At 45.5% G+C, this 19,526-nt stretch overlaps 4 protein-coding genes across 4 annotated transcripts; 1 reads left to right on the top strand and 3 right to left on the bottom strand.

Moving 5' to 3' along the window:
* Nucleotides 1-369: 369 nt before the first annotated feature.
* Nucleotides 370-831, bottom strand: LOC133214170 (histone H2B 1/2/3/4/6). Its single transcript, XM_061356912.1, has one exon. It carries the CDS (start codon nt 799-801, stop codon nt 421-423), a length of 381 nt encoding a protein of 126 aa, XP_061212896.1. The 5' UTR covers nt 802-831; the 3' UTR covers nt 370-420.
* Nucleotides 832-7,309: 6,478 nt separating this feature from the next.
* Nucleotides 7,310-7,790, bottom strand: LOC133217054 (histone H3). Its single transcript, XM_061362185.1, has one exon. It carries the CDS (start codon nt 7,788-7,790, stop codon nt 7,380-7,382), a length of 411 nt encoding a protein of 136 aa, XP_061218169.1. The 3' UTR covers nt 7,310-7,379.
* An 881-nt stretch (nt 7,791-8,671) lies between these two features.
* On the top strand, nt 8,672-9,158 carry LOC133217193 (histone H3). The gene has a single exon (XM_061362429.1). It carries the CDS (start codon nt 8,678-8,680, stop codon nt 9,086-9,088), a length of 411 nt encoding a protein of 136 aa, XP_061218413.1. The 5' UTR covers nt 8,672-8,677; the 3' UTR covers nt 9,089-9,158.
* An 824-nt stretch (nt 9,159-9,982) lies between these two features.
* LOC133217202 (histone H4) lies at nt 9,983-10,384 on the bottom strand. Its single transcript, XM_061362441.1, has one exon. The coding sequence runs from the start codon at nt 10,352-10,354 to the stop codon at nt 10,043-10,045; it is 312 nt and encodes a 103-aa protein (XP_061218425.1). The 5' UTR covers nt 10,355-10,384; the 3' UTR covers nt 9,983-10,042.
* Between the last annotated feature and the right edge of the window lie 9,142 nt (nt 10,385-19,526).

The following is a 19,526-nucleotide window of genomic DNA, read 5'->3' on the forward strand; positions in this document are numbered from 1 at the left end:
TGCAAGTTCTTAGCAGAATTTTCTACCGGACATACTAAGAGGAATTCAAGCTCTTCTAAAATAAAAAGCCCAACTATCTTCTCCACGGGACTCCTAAGTTCTGGAAACCGAGCGAGCTGCCAAAGCACTGGGGCACAGTTGGCTGCTGCTTTTTCGCCACAGTGAAAACCAGCTAGTGTTGCGTGCTCAAGTTTTAAACGGCCCTTTATGCCGGATGCGGGCTGCAAATTAAAAATTCTCCGCTATCAGAAATTAAATAGCTTCAATTCACTTACCTGAAAAAGCACTTCACTGGTGACATACAAATGATCAGGTTTACTTTTGCAGCTCCTAAAATCAACAGCAATTCAGCCCTTCTACTTGAAAAAATTGGTGGCTCTTAAAAGAGCCTTTGGGTTAAAACTGCTGGTTTGTGATATTCTATTTAGAGCTAGTATATTTAGTTACAGCTTTGGTGCCCTCAGAGACTGCATGCTTGGCCAGCTCACCCGGCAGCAGCAGCCGGACAGCCGTCTGGATCTCCCGAGAAGTGATGGTGGAGCGCTTGTTGTAGTGCGCTAGGCGCGAGGCTTCACCGGCGATACGCTCGAAGATGTCATTGACGAAGGAGTTCATGATGCCCATGGCCTTAGACGAGATGCCCGTGTCGGGATGCACCTGCTTTAGTACCTTGTACACGTAGATAGAATAACTCTCTTTGCGGCTCTTCTTTCGCTTCTTGTCCCCCTTCTTCTGGGTTTTGGTTACAGCTTTCTTAGAGCCCTTCTTAGGCGCAGGAGCAGACTTAGCCGGCTCAGGCATTGCGACAGTTCTCAAGTCACCCGCAAGCAACAGAATGCTCGGCAGTGTGCGCACTCCCTTATTTATAGGTCCCTTATGCAAATACTTGGCTTCAGGGATAAGCGCTTCTATTGGATAGCAGCTCAGGTGGCGTCACCTCTCTTACGAACGGCTTTGCAATTTGTCCTTTTTAAATACCACGCTGTTATTGGTTGATAGTGCGGATCCGACCAGCCAATCGCAATGAATTCTTTCAATCTCAAGGTTGGTAGCGAAGCTCGGCAGCGGCTGCCTGGCCCCCCCTCTCTCCCGGGCTCTAGCCCCTCCTGTGGCAGCTGCTTCTGCGGCTTTGTGCGAGCAGTGTGGGACATGGTTATCCGCACTCCATCCAGGGAAAAAAAAAAAACACCTTAGAGAAATTTAAAAGGGATTTCGATACTCTTTTGGGTTGGTTGATTGCTGTTTTTTCCCTTTAAGAAGTGGTATATCTGCATACTTCATGTAGTAACTTGTGCTTGTAATGACCACAAGTTTAAAGGGCAAAAAAACAACCAGAAAATCATGCAGAGGATCTGGAACACTAAGCATCGTTAATAGCTTAGGAAAATAATTCTTTTGGGTCCACAGGGTATGGCTTGTCTGTCAGGATTTTAAATGATTTACTTTGTAACTTGAAAGAATGTGGATTTCTTTTGAGATGCAATGCATATTGGATGAATGTGTTTTATGTCAAACCTGAGATAATCCTAGTCATTAACTGTGGATTTTCAACTGCATTTTTAATTTATCATGAATCAGAAATTCAAGCTGCTTTCTTGCACCTTTAACTACATTAAGCAAGAGGAAAATATACATATTTTAAATATACTAAAATTATTTAATGGCATTAGGAATTCTGATGTGCTAGTTTTGGGGGTTTTATATTAAAATGCAGCCACATTATAAATGATAATTATAGGTTCATTCATCAATACATCACAGTTCTATAAGCCACTTTCAATGGGATCAAGTTAATTTGTGCTTGAATTAAGCTAGAACTGCATAAAATGGTATCAAATAGCCAGTGCTATAATAATGCTATTTCCTTTTGGAACTCCTAAGGGCCTTTTAAAGTCTAGACCTTGGTATCCGTTGAGATGGATGGCATGGTCCTATACAAGAAGCACAGGTAAATACTTTAAAGCAGGTGAGACTGCTAAAATCACAACAAAATTGACTGATCAATTAAGGATATTTATAAGAGTAGGGAGAGCCTGGATACTGGTTCAAACAATAAAAAGATCTATCACCTTACAGACTGGGTTTGCTTCTGGTTTGGTTTGTTTTGTGTTTTTTTTTTTTTTTTTTTTTACTTTTATCCTGCCTGCTGGGCAAAATTCTGGATGCAGAAAGATTTCCAGTTTATGTCCAAAATAGTGCTCTCTGATGAAAGAGAGGCAGGAGAGGAAAAAATGGGGCCTTTCTCTTTCCCAATAAAGCTTGCTTGGAAATGCTTCTGCTGCGCTAACACCTAAAATGGGGAAACAAAAGCAGCTACCCATGTGGGAAGAGCAGCTTCATGCTGCCTTTATGATGCTGCAGCTCTCTGATTTAATATCTGCCTCCCTCATGCCAACCCCGCTCCCTCTCATCAAATCAGGGATGGGATAATTGCTCATCCACCTTCATTTGCCCTGCTTCCCCCACAGATGTCTTTAGCAGCTCCATCAGCTTGGAGAAAATCTGGTAAGATTAGAGGGAGCTGTATCTGCTTTTTCAAGTGAAGAAGAGTAGTTCTCTCTCAGTGAAGCAAGAAAAGAAGCCAGAGTAGCCCATCTTTAAACATTTAACCCCTCACATATGCTGTGAACCTGATGGCTTTCTTTTGGCATAAACATTATTTGGAAATGCAGTTCGCTGATAACACATCTGCCTGGTAAGGAGTGTTCTCTTGAGCTTCTGTGAAGCTCCATGACATGACATGGCACTCCAGAACAATGTGTGTAGGATTTCCAGTTTTGGTTCCACACTAGCAGATGAAGACTATTGCTCTTGTTACACTGCTCTGGAAGACAAAATGTAGAGTATCACCAGGCAATCTCAGCAATGTTAAGTGAATAGGTCCAGAAAGCAAGGGTATTAAAAACAAATCAATCCACCCTCCCCCACTAAAAAAAAAACAGCTTCTGCAAATACCCTCTTTACCATGTTAATTCTTTAAAGTCTGCTGATCACCTCCAACAAAAATTGTAATTGATCCATGTCTTGGAGAATCTAACCAGTTTTGTAAACATCAGCTACAGAATAGAAGGAAATTCAGGTTAGAGCCTTCATTGAGGGAAGGCAGCTACTGTGAACTGAGCAACTAAGAAATCTGTTTAAAAAAAACAACAAACACACAACAAAACCCCAGTGACACCCCCCCAAACCCAACAGCTGAATAATAACTGAAGGACAGCCATTCCTGGTGTAGGAACAATGTGGCTGCGTGTGCTGCCCTTTCATGAAGAGATACTGGAGAGTGCTGAAGAATTGGGAAGAGGAGTGAAAAGAGGGTTAGAAGATATTTATAAAGGGAACTCAAATTCCAGGAAAGAACTGATTGTGGAAGCCTAACCAATGAAGAAAGATGAACTGAGTTTCTACACAATTCCAGTATCTGAAGGGGGCCTACAAGGATGTTGGAGAGGGACTTTTCATTAGGGACTGTAGCAACAGGACAAGGGGTGATGGGTTCAAACTGAAACAGGGGAAGTTCATGTTAGATATAAGGAAGAAGTTCTTTACTGTGAGGGTGGTGAGGCACTAGAACAGGCTGCCCAAAGAAGTGCTAAATGCTCCATCCCTGGCAGCGTTGAAGTCCAGGTTGGACAGAGCCTTGGACGGCATGGTCTAGTGTGAGGCGTCCCTGCCCATGGAACTGGATGATTTTAAGGTCCTTTCCAACCCACACCATTCAATGTTTCTGTGATTTATGAAAAAAGAATCTAGATATTCATATTCCCCTCTGCAGTCTAAGAAAAACCATGTTCACTAAAGCAAGTCACCGTCCATCATCTATCTCACTTCATTAACAATAGAATTTCTAGTGATTAACCAAAGCTTTGAAGTATCGAAAAGAAATAATCCTTCAGAGTCAGGAAACTGAAGTCTGATGGGAGGGAATAGAGAAAAGGCTTCAAGAACAGTTCCAGAACAACTCAAGGATGTTAGAACTTGAAGAAGTCACCAGCCTATTACACATTACCAATCAGTATGAACTGTGGGACTCTCTCCTGGTTAGTGTCCCTCTGCCGGGTGAGCACATTGTGCTACAGGGTCTCAGCTGTCTTCTGTTCAGGTAACTGCTCCAACTGGAAGTTCATAGGTGGCACTGGTAAGACATAAAGGCAAAGCTGCTGCTAGTATTCTGCCACAAGAGCTCCTGAGTAAGGTCTGCATAGATTTTCCTAAAAAATGCCCTTTCCTATTCTGAAACCTCAGGTCAGAAAGATAATTCTTTTCTGTTCTTTTCTTACTACCTAAATGGACTTCAAGAAAAAAAATGTTTCTGAATATCATCTTGGCTTTAACAATTTACCTTCTGCAGCCTCTTTAGCCAGACATGCTGGAGGACAACTTAGCTGATGAGGGAAAGCCAGAAGCCTGTGTATAATCTTGGGCTTACAGAGTACACATTGCCAATGTCAAAAGCTCCTGAGAAACAAACCAATAAAAAACATGAACCAAAGCAAACAAGCAGAGATAACAAGGTAGATTTTTTAAGTGTAGTAGCACAAGTGTTGGAGACTTACATTGGTTTCTGAACACCATTTTCCTTTAGAATGGTGTGCTCCTCTGTATGGTGTACGGAGAAGACAATGAAGGAGAAGCCCCAGGAAAAGTTACAAAACAATACACCTTCAACAGAAGGCACTGAGCGCATAAGCATTAGGGAGCATTACAAATATATTAATGATGAGGTGCAGCTGTATAGCAATTGTGATTATTATGGTGCATGGTATGTATTATAACTGCATTAGAGAATTTGAGTTTAAAGGTTATAGGTAGCTACTATAGGACTTTCAGTTGTTGAGACTAAAATATTAAGAACAATCCTGTTACATGTTGCATGTCTTCACATCTATAGCTGCAAGTTTTCTACCTTCGTAAATTCTTGAGTGTCACTGCTATCTGAAGGCATCATAACTGCTTAAAGAAGCAATAAATATACAGGTTACATTTCTGCAGCATGAAATAACTGCACTGAAAAACCCACAAGATGAAAAGGGGGGGAGGGGAAAGAAATTGCTATGCATTTCCAAAATAAGTAAAGTTCGGGCACATATGATGCCTGAAGATGACTGACACAACTTGTTAAAAAGGTTACCCTCCGTATGAATACGGCTACAGTACTATAGCTAATAAAAACACCCAATTATGTATTAAAAAAAAACAACAAAATTTATGTCCAGAATAAAAAGGAAAGGTGAAATTAAAACTTCGAGGAATAACACATAAATAAAACGTAAAAACATGAAAATGAAAAAACACATGCCACACATATAAAAACACATGGAACAAAATCGATTTATTACATGGGTATATTCACAAGACACTCAAATCAGTTCCTTTATCAGCACCTCAGTCCCATAAACACAAAACAGGCGTGTGGTCATTAAGACAGGAATACAGGAAATGCAAATGACTTCACCCCCTAGTGTCATAACGGGGGGGGGGGGAAGGGGGATTAATAACGATGCCTAAATTTCTAGTATGAAAAGCTAAATTTACCCGAGCACCGACGCTACCACCCCTGTCCGCAGCCGCACACACCGCCCGTTCGCCACAATCCCCCCCCCGCCTAATCTCCTTTGTTTAAACGCCGCGAAATGGCGGCGGTGGAACGCAGGCGGGGCTGGGCGGTGCGGTACCGCGCGGGAGGGAAGCGGCGCTCCCGGCCCCACCGCCCCCATTGGCTGGATTTTGCTGCAGACCCGAGCCTCGCTCACCCCACAGACCCCGAGCACCGCAGCGGCGGAGCTGGGCAGCTGGGCCGTGCGCACAGGGACGGAGCGTGTCCCCGTCCCGGGGGTTTGCTCCCGCGGCGCCCAGGCCGGCAGGAGGCAGGGTCGGCCGCCTCCCAGGGCCACGGCAGAGACCTGCATCGCACCACCCATCCCCTGTCGGAGGCGACGGCGCGAACGTCGCTGTCCGCCGGGGGAAGGGCGGGGACAAGAGCCCGCCCTTGCCCTGCCCCGTCGCAGTCCCCAACCAGGTCGGACTACTGGCAATATAGAGCCGCGCTGGAGCCTGTTCCCGCCACACGCCAGTTGAGTTGAGAAAGGTGAGGAGTATGTCTGGCAGAGGCAAAGGCGGAAAGGGGCTCGGCAAGGGTGGCGCTAAGCGGCACCGCAAAGTGCTGAGAGATAACATCCAGGGCATCACCAAGCCAGCGATCCGCCGCCTGGCTCGGCGTGGCGGCGTGAAACGCATCTCGGGGCTCATCTATGAGGAGACGCGCGGTGTGCTGAAAGTCTTCCTGGAGAACGTGATTCGTGACGCAGTCACCTATACGGAGCATGCTAAGAGGAAGACTGTCACAGCCATGGATGTGGTGTATGCTTTGAAGCGCCAGGGACGCACTCTCTACGGCTTCGGCGGCTAAACTCCATTTGGGACAGGTCACTTTTTCAGAACTCAAAGGCTCTTTTTAGAGCCACCCACGCTTTCAAAAGAAGAGCTTGAATCACGCTTCGTGCCTAAGCTTTGTATTTCAGGACTGTAGTAAAATAACGGTGGCAGTGGGTGGTGTGATCTATGTTAGAGGCGGTGGGGGTGGGGTCTTTGTTCTCATCTCTAGTCCTTGTTCCAGATGGTCCTTTTAATGCTTAGTCTCAAGTAACAGGTAAGCGTGAAATCCGTGGTCTATAAACAGCGACTTTCTGCCGGGACTCCCTAGGCTCGGGAGAAACATTCATTTTCCCAAAAATCTACGTCTTTCATTCCCCACTCCTTTCCCCCGTTTTCGTCCCGGTCTCCTCCTCTTCCTTTGTAAAGAGAACGGAGGGGACAAGCCGGCGAAAAAAAAGCCGGAATCCCCGGTCAAGCGCTATTGCGACAGCCGGTCTCCCGCCATCGGCTTCACCGCAGCAGCCTGAAATGGGAGCGCACGAAATGGCGGTGTTGCTCTCCCGCCCACCCCCGCCCCGTATGGGTGACGGGATATGGCGGGAAGAAGAAACGAGAAACGGATACGACCGCCCGTCCCGCCCCATGGGCTGCAGCGGAAAGGGACGCCGAGCGAGAGAGAGCCTCCCTTTGCTCTGCTCCTCCGACTGCAGGGCTTTCCTGTGCTCTGGAGCACTCCCCCGCCCTCGGCCTGCGCCGGCAGGTTATAAATGAGGAATCTCGGAACGTCAATACGTAACGATCGGGTGGGGGCTGAGAGAAATATCCCACACTGAACCTCCCGCCCCGTTATCCCACGATCAGCACTGCCTCGAGTACGGGAAATTGCGTTCGGCTTAGGCTGCCTATACCTGCTTCTAATATCAGAGACCCAGCTCTCTTTAGTGGCCATGTGGTGGCTCTTAAAAGAGCCTTTTCGGTTCGGGGGGGATGGGGGCACGACAGGCACCTCAGGCGCGCTCGCCGCGGATGCGTCGCGCCAGCTGGATGTCCTTGGGCATGATGGTGACGCGCTTGGCGTGGATGGCGCACAGGTTGGTGTCCTCGAACAGCCCCACCAGGTAGGCCTCGCTCGCCTCCTGCAGCGCCATCACGGCCGAGCTCTGGAAACGCAGGTCGGTCTTGAAGTCCTGCGCGATCTCACGCACCAGGCGCTGGAAGGGCAGCTTGCGGATCAGCAGCTCCGTCGACTTCTGGTAGCGCCGGATCTCGCGCAGCGCCACCGTGCCGGGACGGTACCGGTGCGGCTTCTTCACACCGCCCGTGGCCGGCGCGCTCTTGCGGGCCGCCTTAGTGGCCAGCTGCTTGCGGGGCGCCTTCCCGCCTGTCGATTTACGCGCCGTCTGCTTTGTCCGCGCCATTAAGACTCCCCAGCTCAAAAAGTGAAAACACAAGACTTGCACATTGTGCGACTTCTATTTATACGGGGTCTGGCACGCCCCTCATCTCTGATTGGTCGACGAGAAGTTTTTCATTGGGTAACCGCGGAGGTGACTGAAGCCGCAGAGCTCCAACTCGTTACACAAGGCATACCCCTTTTTTTTTCCTTATTTCTCAAAGTAATATGATGAACTTTTAAGGATTTCTTGCATAAAAGTTTTATTTCTACAGTAGTTACTCCTATATTTTTTGTTCCCCCTTATGTTTGACACTATGAATTGTTCTTACCTCATACATGTTTTAAGTATGTGTTATGATGACTGCTATGAATTTCGGAGATTAAAGAACCTTAGTAGTATGTTAGTTTTAGTTTTGGATTGCAAGTAAATAATTCGATTCCTTCAGGAAATACTTATTTCAATGTTGTAGAAAGTCAAAATAAAACTGGTGAGCTTTTTACATAATTAGAATTTACTAAGTAAGCCTGTAAGCAAAAATTATCTTTTTAATAAGGTGAAAATACGGGGAGGGCGGGGGGGCCCTATGTCTTGTAGTAAACTCCTTTCAGGAATTTTATAAGAGGTAGCGATTTTTTGAGGGGCAAACTTAAGATAAAGTCATTAAGCAGAGCAATGGCGTTTTCGAAGAAACGGAAGTCGAGAGGACTGAATCTGTGACTCAAATATTGAGGAGCGCGGTTCAGCACAGAGGGGGTTAATGCGGGCTTTTCAAATTTATCCAATGAACTCGGCTCTTTCCAGCGGCCAATGAACAAGCAGCGGTTGGATATAAAAGGGAGTCGCTGTGCGCTTTATTTCAGCTTCTATCTGCTAGGTTGTAGCTATTGTACGGAAGAGTAAATAGCTTTATGGCTCGTACAAAGCAGACGGCGCGTAAGTCGACAGGCGGGAAGGCGCCCCGCAAGCAGCTGGCCACCAAGGCGGCCCGCAAGAGCGCGCCGGCCACGGGCGGCGTGAAGAAGCCGCACCGGTACCGTCCCGGCACGGTGGCGCTGCGCGAGATCCGGCGCTACCAGAAGTCGACGGAGCTGCTGATCCGCAAGCTGCCCTTCCAGCGCCTGGTGCGTGAGATCGCGCAGGACTTCAAGACCGACCTGCGTTTCCAGAGCTCGGCCGTGATGGCGCTGCAGGAGGCGAGCGAGGCCTACCTGGTGGGGCTCTTCGAGGACACCAACCTGTGCGCCATCCACGCCAAGCGCGTCACCATCATGCCCAAGGACATCCAGCTGGCGCGACGCATCCGCGGCGAGCGCGCCTGAGGTGCCTGTCGTGCCCCCATCCCCCCGAACCGAAAAGGCTCTTTTAAGAGCCACCACATGGCCACTAAAGAGAGCTGGGTCTCTGGTATTAGGAGCAGGTATAGGCAGCCTAAGCCTAGCGCAATTTCCCGTACTCGAGGCAGTGCTGATCGTGGGATAACGGGGCGGAGGTTCAGTGTGGGATATTTCTCTCAGCCCCCACCCGATCGTTATGTATTGACGTTCCGAGATTCCGCATTTATAACCTGCCGGCGCAGGCCGAGGGCGGGGGAGTGCTCCAGAGCACAGGAAAGCCCTGCAGTCGGAGCAGAGCAAAGGGAGGCTCTCGCTCAGCGTCCCTTTCCGCTGCAGCCCATGGGGCGCGACGGGCGGTCGTATCCGTTTCTCGTTTCTTCTTCCCGCCATATCCCGTCCCCCATACGGGGCGGGAGGGCAACACCGCCATTTCGTGCGCTCCCATTTCAGGCTGCTGCGGTGAAGCCGATGGCGGGAGACCGGCTGTCGCAATAGCGCTTGACCGGGGATTCCAGCTTTTTTTCGCCGGCTTGTCCCCTCCGTTCCCTTTACAAAGGAAGAGGAGGAGATGGGGACGAAAACGGGGGAACGAATGGGGAATGAAAGACGTAGATTTTGGGGAAAATGAATGTTTCTCCCGAGCCTAGGGAGTCCCGGCAGAAGGTCGCTGTTTATAGACCACGGATTTCACGCTTACCTGTTGCTTGAGACTAAGCATTAAAAGGACCATCTGGAACAAGGACTAGAGATGAGAACAAAGACCCCACCCCTACCGCCTCTAACATAGATCACACCACCCACTGCCACCGTTATTTTACTACAGTCCTGAAATACAAAGCTTAGGCACGAAGCGTGATTCAAGCTCTTCTTTTGAAAGCGTGGGTGGCTCTGAAAAGAGCCTTTGTGTTCTGAAAAAGTGACCTGTCCCAAAAATGGAGTTTAGCCGCCGAAGCCGTAGAGAGTGCGTCCCTGGCGCTTCAAAGCATACACCACATCCATGGCTGTGACAGTCTTCCTCTTAGCATGCTCCGTATAGGTGACTGCGTCACGAATCACGTTCTCCAGGAAGACTTTCAGCACACCGCGCGTCTCCTCATAGATGAGCCCCGAGATGCGTTTCACGCCGCCACGCCGAGCCAGGCGGCGGATCGCTGGCTTGGTGATGCCCTGGATGTTATCTCTCAGCACTTTGCGGTGCCGCTTAGCGCCACCCTTGCCGAGCCCCTTTCCGCCTTTGCCTCTGCCAGACATACTCCTCACCTTTCTCAACTCAACTGGCGTGTGGCGGGAACAGGCTCCAGCGCGGCTCTATATTGCCAGTAGTCCGACCTGGTTGGGGACTGCGACGGGGCAGGGCAAGGGCGGGCTCTTGTCCCCGCCCTTCCCCCGGCGGACAGCGACGTTCGCGCCGTCGCCTCCGACAGGGGATGGGTGGTGCGATGCAGGTCTCTGCCGTGGCCCTGGGAGGCGGCCGACCCTGCCTCCTGCCGGCCTGGGCGCCGCGGGAGCAAACCCCCGGGACGGGGACACGCTCCGTCCCTGTGCGCACGGCCCAGCTGCCCAGCTCCGCCGCTGCGGTGCTCGGGGTCTGTGGGGGGAGCGGGGCCCGGGTCTGCAGCAAAATCCAGCCAATGGGGGCGGTGGGGCCGGGAGCGCCGCTTCCCTCCCGCGCGGTACCGCACCGCCCAGCCCCGCCCGCGTTCCACCGCCGCCATTTAGCGGCATTTAAACAAAGGAGATTGGGCGGGGGGGGGGGATTGTGGCGAACGGGCGGTGTGTGCGGCGGCGGACAGGGGTGGTAGCGTCGGTGCTCGGGTAAATTTAGCTTTTCATACTAAGACTTAGTTGAGGGGCTTTTGTGGTTGGTTGTTTTTTTCTGTATACTTTTTTTCCTGTGTCATTGTTTGTCCTTTTTCCTCCTTTTTTTTCCAGGAAGATATTTTTCTTTAGAGCTTTAGGAAGCGTTTGAGGATTTTTTTTGTCTTTCTCTGTAGCCTCTTAGTATGTATGTTATTTCATTCAGGCTATGTTTGGCCAACTTTTTGATAACTATTTTTACGTGTAAATAGCCAGCTTTATAGTGTTTATATAAACCTTTTTAATAGCTCTTTATTATGTTCTACAGAAATTGGGAAGACATCATCTTTGCATATCAGCCTTAATGGTGCTCTTAGGACAGATGGGTTTCCTCACTTTGTCACTGTCTTTGCACATTGCTTATCAGTTCAGTTACTGTTTGAGGCGAAAATAAACAAAATTGGTGTACAGCCTTCCCCCCCCCCCCCTTTATGAGTAACAGCACAAATAGAATACAAGAGAGCTCAGTAATGCTTTTGCACAACTATATTCTTCCCTGCCTATTACTTCTCCCACTATTTAAGAACGTGCATCTTTTCCTTTTTAGTGATTAGTGTGGTTTTCCCTCTATTTGTCTAGATCCATAGAATCACTCATTTGGCACGTTTGTTCTTAAGTATTAATTTTTTTACACATCTTTTCTATAGCTCTGCTTTCATTTCATCTGGTAACTTCAAATGTGTAGGTGTTACTTTTTTTTATTATTATCCACTTAAGGTATTTATGTCTCTGTGTAGTTTACTGAGAAGAGGTATTCTGCCCTGCAAGTTGCCCTATTAACCTCCCATGCCTATTGTTGATTGGCACTGTCAAAAATTTGCAGTCTCTTTTGACATCCCTTTTTGTGCTTCATATTAGTTCTCTGGATCTCTTTGAGGCTTTTAATGTTCTGGGAAAGAAGGAAGGAGCTCCAAGTTGCATTGATTGAATCCTAGACTAACACTTCGTTCCCTAACATGACATCTTGGTCTTGTATTTTATGACTACTGTTCATCCTTCACTTCTGGTGGCTCTTTTACTTGGATTTTGTTACTCAGAGACAGCAAGTGAGGATATGAATTACCCATTAATTTTCCATTTATTTATTTACAATTCAGTTTCAAGACAGTAATTTATCAAGACAGTATGGGGAAGGACAAGAAGTTCTGTTTTCCTATTCCTGATCAGGCTGCATTTGTTGGAAGAGCCTTAAGTTGCTTCTGTGATGTGGGAAAGGCAGCCAGGGCATACCGAGATTAATGAGTGGGATGGATGAGGGCAGGAGGGAGCAAGAACGTTATTCTACTCCTCGTACATGTCGTAGCAGATTGTGGCAGTCCTCATCCCTTCAGCATTAGGTTTCAATCTGTCATCCTGCTATTCCTGCTAACAGTCCTGGCCTTCCCAAGAGACAGCCACCCCCATGAGAAAGCTGTTGAAATAATGCAAAATTTAAAATGTTTTCTCTTCAGTGACCTACTCTGTTTTGGGGGTTGGTTGGTTGCTTCCTCCCCCTCCAGGAAATCTGTTTAGTTATCTCAGAGTTACTGGCTCTCAGTAGATCGGTGCCTTTTCAGGTCCTTAGGAGAATTAATATTTGAGTAGTCTCTGAAATGTTTTTTAAACCAGCTAAAAAGTATTGTGGCAGAAATGCTTCAATTTGAAGGTACATATTTGCTTTACCTTCTAAAGCAGAAGCTTGCGATGTGTTCTATTTTGCTTAGGTAAGACATTTGTGAGGGAAAGGAATAAAACTACACTAAACCATCTTCCTAGGAAAATGTAAGCATTCTCTGAACATAACCACATGAAATGTATAAGTCCAGCTAAACATGGAGATGGATTTTTGCTTAGTGACAATCAACATGATGAGAAAGTGTTACAGAAATACAGTAATTCAATGGGGAGAAAACAAAACAAAACAAACAAACAAAAAACAAAAAAGAGAAGCAGAAGAAATCGTTCAAAATTGCATCGTAAGTTTTTTACCTAAGTTTCTGTTACAGCATCACAAAAATTAATGCTCTGTGCATGCTACTCACATGAGGCCTCTGAGCTGTCAATCTCTGCACAGGCCATCTACACAAAACTGAAGAAAGGCCCATTGCCACAACTGGTGGTTATCCCCTTAATATAAAGGAATGTCACATTTAGCACCCGACTACTCAATATGCTGCTAAATCTCCACTGGAGGATCCGAGTTTTGATCAGCTGAGCTCTAGTTTTCATTCTCATGCACTGGGACAAGCCTGATGGACATGGCCCCTGTACTGACTGCTCCCCAGGGATCTGTCTGCTCCAGGGCACCACAGGGTTTCTTCTCAGGTGTGCATCTGCCTCTGGGCTCTACTTGCAACTGTCTGCTGAAAGCCACAAATGGTGCATTTAAAGTTGTTTTCCTCCAGGTGGAAGCTGGAAATCAGCCTGGATTCTGGGCAGCTCCTACACCAGGAACAGTGGGATCCATCTCTGACAGAGCTTTATAAACCTCACTAAGATCATATACGTACTTATTACTTACTGACACTTTAAACTATTACCTTTTCATGCATTGATGTGTTTATGCAAAAACCTTCAATAACCTTACTTTTTACCCCCAAACTCTTAGGGATGAAGAAGGGATAGATCAGACTGAAAGTGGGATACAGCAAAGAGTGTACATAAGACAAAGTTATAAAGTCCTTTACAAGGTAATGAACTATTTTCAGCTTTTTTTTTTCTCCCAATGTATAGTAATTAAATATTAAGCTTATTAGAATTATCTTCCATATCCTTCTGCTGTTCTGTATAATAACTGTCCTTTTACCTTCGGCATGTTATGCGTGCATGCACACACAGAAACATGCATCTAGTATGAAATATTCTATTGAACACACACACACCTAGAAAAATCATTAGAGCTGCTGGGATGCGTCTGCAAGGTCCTTCAGCAGCTAGCAGTCCGTACAAACACAGTGAATGCCTAGGACTAGCAACCAATAGGAACTTCACTGCCTACAGAAACATGGCCTTAGATTTCTGGATTGTAATGGATGGTGGAAAATCAAACCATCCTTTTGGTGATAGAGTCTCCATTTGCCTGACCTGTGATCTTATTATGACCTTAACAACAAAACCATCTTGTATTTTCCAAGGCTTAGGCAACTTGAATGTCATTAAAGGAAAATAAATTTCAGCCTTCTCATTGATAAACTTGGGTTTGACCAGTTTTCAGTTTCACTGCCTGACTGCCAGATCACTAACTCAGTACTCAGAACTGTCTCACCATCTTCACTCCCTCCAGGTTGATCCTAACCACAAAAAAAAACAAAAATAAAAAAACAACACACCCAAAAGAAAAAAAACACACACAACAAAAAACAAGCCCACATAATTTAATGATCAGAAGCACTACAATGAGAATATTTTGAACGTCAAGAATCACTAGAAAAGGAGCACAAAGCAAACCAGAAGATATTGTACCTTTGTACCATTCTTAGAAAAGGGTGAAGTTTTTATGATAAAACAATAATATAAAACATTAGAAATGATTATATTTAAGAAATTTTAAGTCAATAGTCTGGTTTTGTACATTAGGAAATGTAACTTTGTGGCTTGGTTTGCAGTCTTCTATCGTGGTTATAACAAATGTTACAATGGTAGTCTTGGTAGCAAGAGCTAACATAGCCATATATGGTGAAGGGCACATGAGTAGATATGAAAAAGTATTGTAAATCTCTATCGAAGCAGAAATCACAGGCATACTAAGGGTAGTCAAGTGAGGATAAGAGAATGGTGGCATCTACATAATGGTTGGGGCCTGTCCAAAGAACGAAAGGTGAAAAAGGACAGAGCAAGGAAGACTTATTTCATCCGAGGAAGACTCCTTACTTCATCAGGACGACCACCGCAGGGGGCTGCGCAAGTGTAGAGGAGGCTGATGTCGTAATAGATTGATGTGGTAATCCTTAATGCATATGTATTAGTTAATAATGTAATCTGTATTGAATAGTGTATAAATTGCGGATGCGATGAGATGGGGGTCGAAGCCAGATTTGGGCGCGTGCCCCTGGTTTCCCAGCGCTGCAATAAAGCACCTCATATAGCCATTCCGGTGGTTATGTGTCAGTTCTTACGCTAACACCATTGTGCAAAACAGTTGCACCTTGAGAACTGTGCACATTTCTGGCCTCTAAAAGTAATAATAACAATAAAAGTGCAATGCAACTGGAATAGAGAGTTCTGAGAAAAGTAATTAAGATAGAGAAGCTTATTTTAGACCTCAAATTAAGGATACTGAGACTCTTTCAGAGCAGACATAACTACTGGACAACTGGATGAAGATGTTTGTGCTTATCTTCTTTACTTAAGGTGAGGCCAGAGCCATCTCTCTCCTCTACAGCAATCAATTCTGTAGAACACAGCTGCCAACCATAACCACTTTGTAACAACAGTGGTAAATATTTTCCATCTCTAAAAGACTTCTAAGCTGATCCCTGGTGCTGTCAACTGCCAGTTAACTATAGACGCTTCCTGAGGATAAGTTTTGGTTTTGTATCAAGGTCAAATACCTCCAGTCCCAAAGCAAACTCACCAAAACCTAAGCCTAAACAAACAATTGACCCACATAAGAGTTCACCTTTAAAGAGCACCTATTTGTTAATTTAACTATTTTTTTTTTCAGGACTTCCAACTTACAAGCATTCTTCCCTGTGCAGGTATTTTTATAGTTCTGTCGCAGACTACTTGGGGAGGAAACAGAGAAACTTCCATAACAGAAAATAATCCAACAGCTCTCTACTGCAAGAACAAATAACTTGGTTTCCATTTGAAAACTTTCCTCACATGTAAAGAGCAGTATTATTCACATACAGAGTTCAGAGTCTTAAAATAATAAAATTATTAGAGAAGTTATATATGAGATAGCATTTGAAGAGGGGAAAAAAGCCTGTTTGCATTTGCCTAGTTAGTATGGCAGGCTTTTTTCCATACCACGCATCACGTTTTCTAGGACATAATGAACAAAGGGGTGGAAACCTCTAATGGTTATGAGCTTATCATGAAGGACGTTCTCTCTGTCCTAAAACCTGAAGAACAGCATAACATTTACTAACAGAGCAAACTAGAACCCTGACTTTTTTCAATCCTGGGTGGCAGCTACATTATAAAGAAAGCATGGTTAAAATATATAAACTATTCAGGGGGAGAGAATGGCAGAGAAGGTAAACAGAGGGAGAAGGAGGAGGGAGGAAGGGAGGGAGAGAAACCACTTCCTGAGCAGGATTGGTCAGGAATTGCTGCAGTCTGGGTGGAGTGACAATCCCAGGCCCGAGCCTGTACCAATCAGATAGCGGAGCTTGGAAGAAAAGACCAAACTGATCCATACACCTCCTGGTACTCAGTTGTGCCACAGAAATGTCAGGAGACTCACAGAAGATGCAAAGAGAAAAGACACACAAGGACTTAGCTGCAGCTTGCAGCAATCTGCTTTTCTGTTACTCGAAGCATCCATTCTTGTCTGCAAATGAAGGTTTCTGCTGCATTTCTCAGTTTTAGTGCAATTGGCTTTCAGATTTTCATTCAAACTTTTTGAATGTCAGAGCTTCTGAAATTGTGAGTAGAGACATGTGACTTTTTCGTGTTACCAATGTATAAGTTAATCTTGCACTGTGTACCTAAGAGAAATAAACAACAATATCAATAATATTTTTTAACTTCATTTGATGCCTATGAAGGTCTGAATATGAAAATTACTGATAAAATTCAAGAGCTTTCTATACATTACATCAGATCTGCAAGATGCTCCCAACTTGTTTTATTTTGGTTTGCTATGTATGCTTGCAGAAAGGTACTAGAGGAACTAAAATCTGGAGTGAAGAGGTTTAAGAGTAGTTTATGAAAATATTTATATATGTTTAGCCTTTGTATACACTCTGCTGCTCAAATGTTAAATAAGTTTAACCCACAGCTTCATGGACACATCCTTGGTACAAAGCATTTGATTCCATTTACTTCTCTTGGCCTAGGCAAACACTCTAACTTGCCCGCTTTTCTGGTAAATATGCTAGCTTAAAGCATCTTGCCTGAAACAAAATGATCATGACAATACTAGAATACAATAATAGAAAATAGAACACTAATTATAAACTACTATATAAGGAAACTGAGCTCTTTGTATGTGCTATCTCACGGTGGAAGCTTGGCTAGAAAGACAGAGAAAAATATGTAACGCTTTACCATTACTGAGTGTAGCTAGTTTTGAGTGAATAGAAAAACATACTTTAGACTAGATTTCAATCTACTCATACTTCATTTGAAAATACTTGTGTCTTCAAGGGATTTTTTTTTCAAACATCATTGAAGAACAAAAACCTCCTGTAATTTCTAAGGCCAGTGGAACAGAGATACTATCTTCTCAGGTACTTCAGTGTGACATTGCTCTTGAAAAGAAACACTCCCTCCTAACAGCTTTTTGCTTTTGAGAGCAAAAAGAAAACATGTGAGGCCTTTGTTTCAAAACGGGATTTCAAACGGCCTAACCAAGCCTTTCTACATATCAGTCCTTGGCTTCAGACCTACACCATCTCTTCCCACCTACTAAGTATTCACTAACAGAAGGTTCTTCGGCTGAATATACTTACCTACAAGTATAATATACTTAATGTACAAGAAACCGAAATTATTCTAGAAAAAGAAAAAAACTTTTTCCCAAAACTTATTTCTAGTCTCAAGTTTCAGCATGGCTACTACCAAAGTCCTGTGGTTAATACTGCTTCAAAGTCTATCTCTAAATGGCGGAAGATTAATACTTAATGTATTTTGGGTTCCCCCCCCCCTTTTTTTTTTTTTCCAATAAGACGGGGTTGACTCGGGGGGGGGACGGGGGGGACGGACGGACACGACACGGAGATAAAAAAGTCCTTTCTATTTCAGGAGGGAAAAGAAACCAAACCAAACCAAAACAGTCTTGTAAATTGTGTAAGCAGCAAGTACTGTTTGAAGCCGGACCCGCGACCCGAAACCATCCTGTTTCCAAGAGGCACTTGAGTCGGGCACCCCCCCCCGCGTTATATCTCTGCTTGAAAAACATTTGCGATTAACCATTGCCACAATGACTCACTCATCTGTCTGCTGAGGCAGGACACTATAAAAGCAGCAATTTTTCTTTCCTTAGGGCTCAAGGGGCTCTTTTAAAGAACAAAGGGAACATTCCCTACCCCCGGGCAGCTCCTTCGAAGGCTTCTGTGATTGCATTCCTGCCTACCCTTCGGGCAGCTTTTACTTCCTCATAAAACACTACTGAAGAGGAAAAAGTAAACGCCTGTTTTATCTATGTTTGCCTAACATATTCTTTTACAGTGAAAGCAAATGAATAAACTGTATAGAGAAAACAAAAGTGAGCTAAACCTTCTCTACATTCCAGCACAGCTGGCTCCTCGGTGCACCAATGGTCGAGAGACTCCTCCCTACAAATTCCGGCCTCTCCTGTCCCCAGCCATACCCGATGCTTTTCCCGTCGTCTTGGCTCCGATTGCCAAGCAGCTGCAGACGGTGAGGAACGGCTCCAAACCCCAAGGCCCAAGCGCCACCGATTCTGTGTCCCGGGGCGTGCTCACCGCCAAGGAGAGCACAGGGCTCCGGTGCTACAGTGGGCTAAAGGGGACTTCAGAATTCCCAAGCAGCCGGCAGCCGCTACACTCAAGATGACTAAGGCTACCTAGCTCACAAAGGTGGCACTAATGAAAGCAGCACCCAAGAGGATATACAGTAAGAGGAAACCTTTGTAGAGAAGCCCAACAGCACCTTTAAATGCCACCCATGATGTCAGAATAAAAAAAATGATCGAAGCATCAGTTCAAGTCTAGACTAGTACATGCTTATCCCCTGCTGCAATTACATATGACTTTCCATAGTGCTTCAATAAGCACTCACATGCTACAGAAAAATATACTTGACCCTCTTTTGGTTTAACTTGCCATCCTGCATTACAATTTCCAGTGACACCCCAATCATTCATAACAGTTGATGCTGTGCTTTGAAAACCACTCCGGGGTGGTTACAGTCTGGCATCCCAGTGAAATACAGTTCTGCCACTATTGCCTGAAAGCCACAAAATATAAGTAAATAAAGAACCTCAATAGGTAGACAAACAAAGCAGCCGCTCTACACAAAGCGGTCAGGATACTTTTCCCCTCTATAGCACTAGCTGCGCGTGGAAAACAGTACGATCCAACCCTACCCGATTTTGAAAACCGCGCGGATTAGCCGGAGACAACCCCGCGCCTCACGGTGGCCAAGTATAGCCATCCCCCCACACCGAACCTACCCCTGGCCGGAGAGGGGTGCTGCTGCCCACCACCTCAGACGGGTGGCGAGTCCACAACACTTGACCTGTTCTGATCGTCCCTCCTAAACCATGCGGCGGTGACAGGCTTCATAACTTGCAACTGCCACCTTTTATTGGCTTTTCAAGAGTAAAACTAGAAAAAAATTACATAAAACCATGGTCCTTAGAAACAAATGAAATAAAGAACAGGTAAGGACATTCACCAACTAGAAAAATAAAACTGAATATACCTCGGGTGTTCCGGCTCCTTTTAGGAAAATG

The sequence above is a fragment of the Neopsephotus bourkii genome, unplaced genomic scaffold (genome assembly GCF_033783945.1).
Source record: "Neopsephotus bourkii isolate Nb327-2 ecotype Australia unplaced genomic scaffold, CSIRO-AGI_Nbou_v1 NB_107, whole genome shotgun sequence".
Classification (NCBI taxonomy): Eukaryota; Metazoa; Chordata; class Aves; order Psittaciformes; family Psittacidae; genus Neopsephotus; species Neopsephotus bourkii.

What these genes read in the sequence shown, in the direction of transcription:
- LOC133214170 (XM_061356912.1), bottom strand. Translation starts at nt 801, where the DNA reads ATGCCTGAGCCGGCTAAGTCTGCTCCTGCGCCTAAGAAGGGCTCTAAG.
- LOC133217054 (XM_061362185.1), bottom strand. Translation starts at nt 7,790, where the DNA reads ATGGCGCGGACAAAGCAGACGGCGCGTAAATCGACAGGCGGGAAGGCG.
- LOC133217193 (XM_061362429.1), top strand. Translation starts at nt 8,678, where the DNA reads ATGGCTCGTACAAAGCAGACGGCGCGTAAGTCGACAGGCGGGAAGGCG.
- LOC133217202 (XM_061362441.1), bottom strand. Translation starts at nt 10,354, where the DNA reads ATGTCTGGCAGAGGCAAAGGCGGAAAGGGGCTCGGCAAGGGTGGCGCT.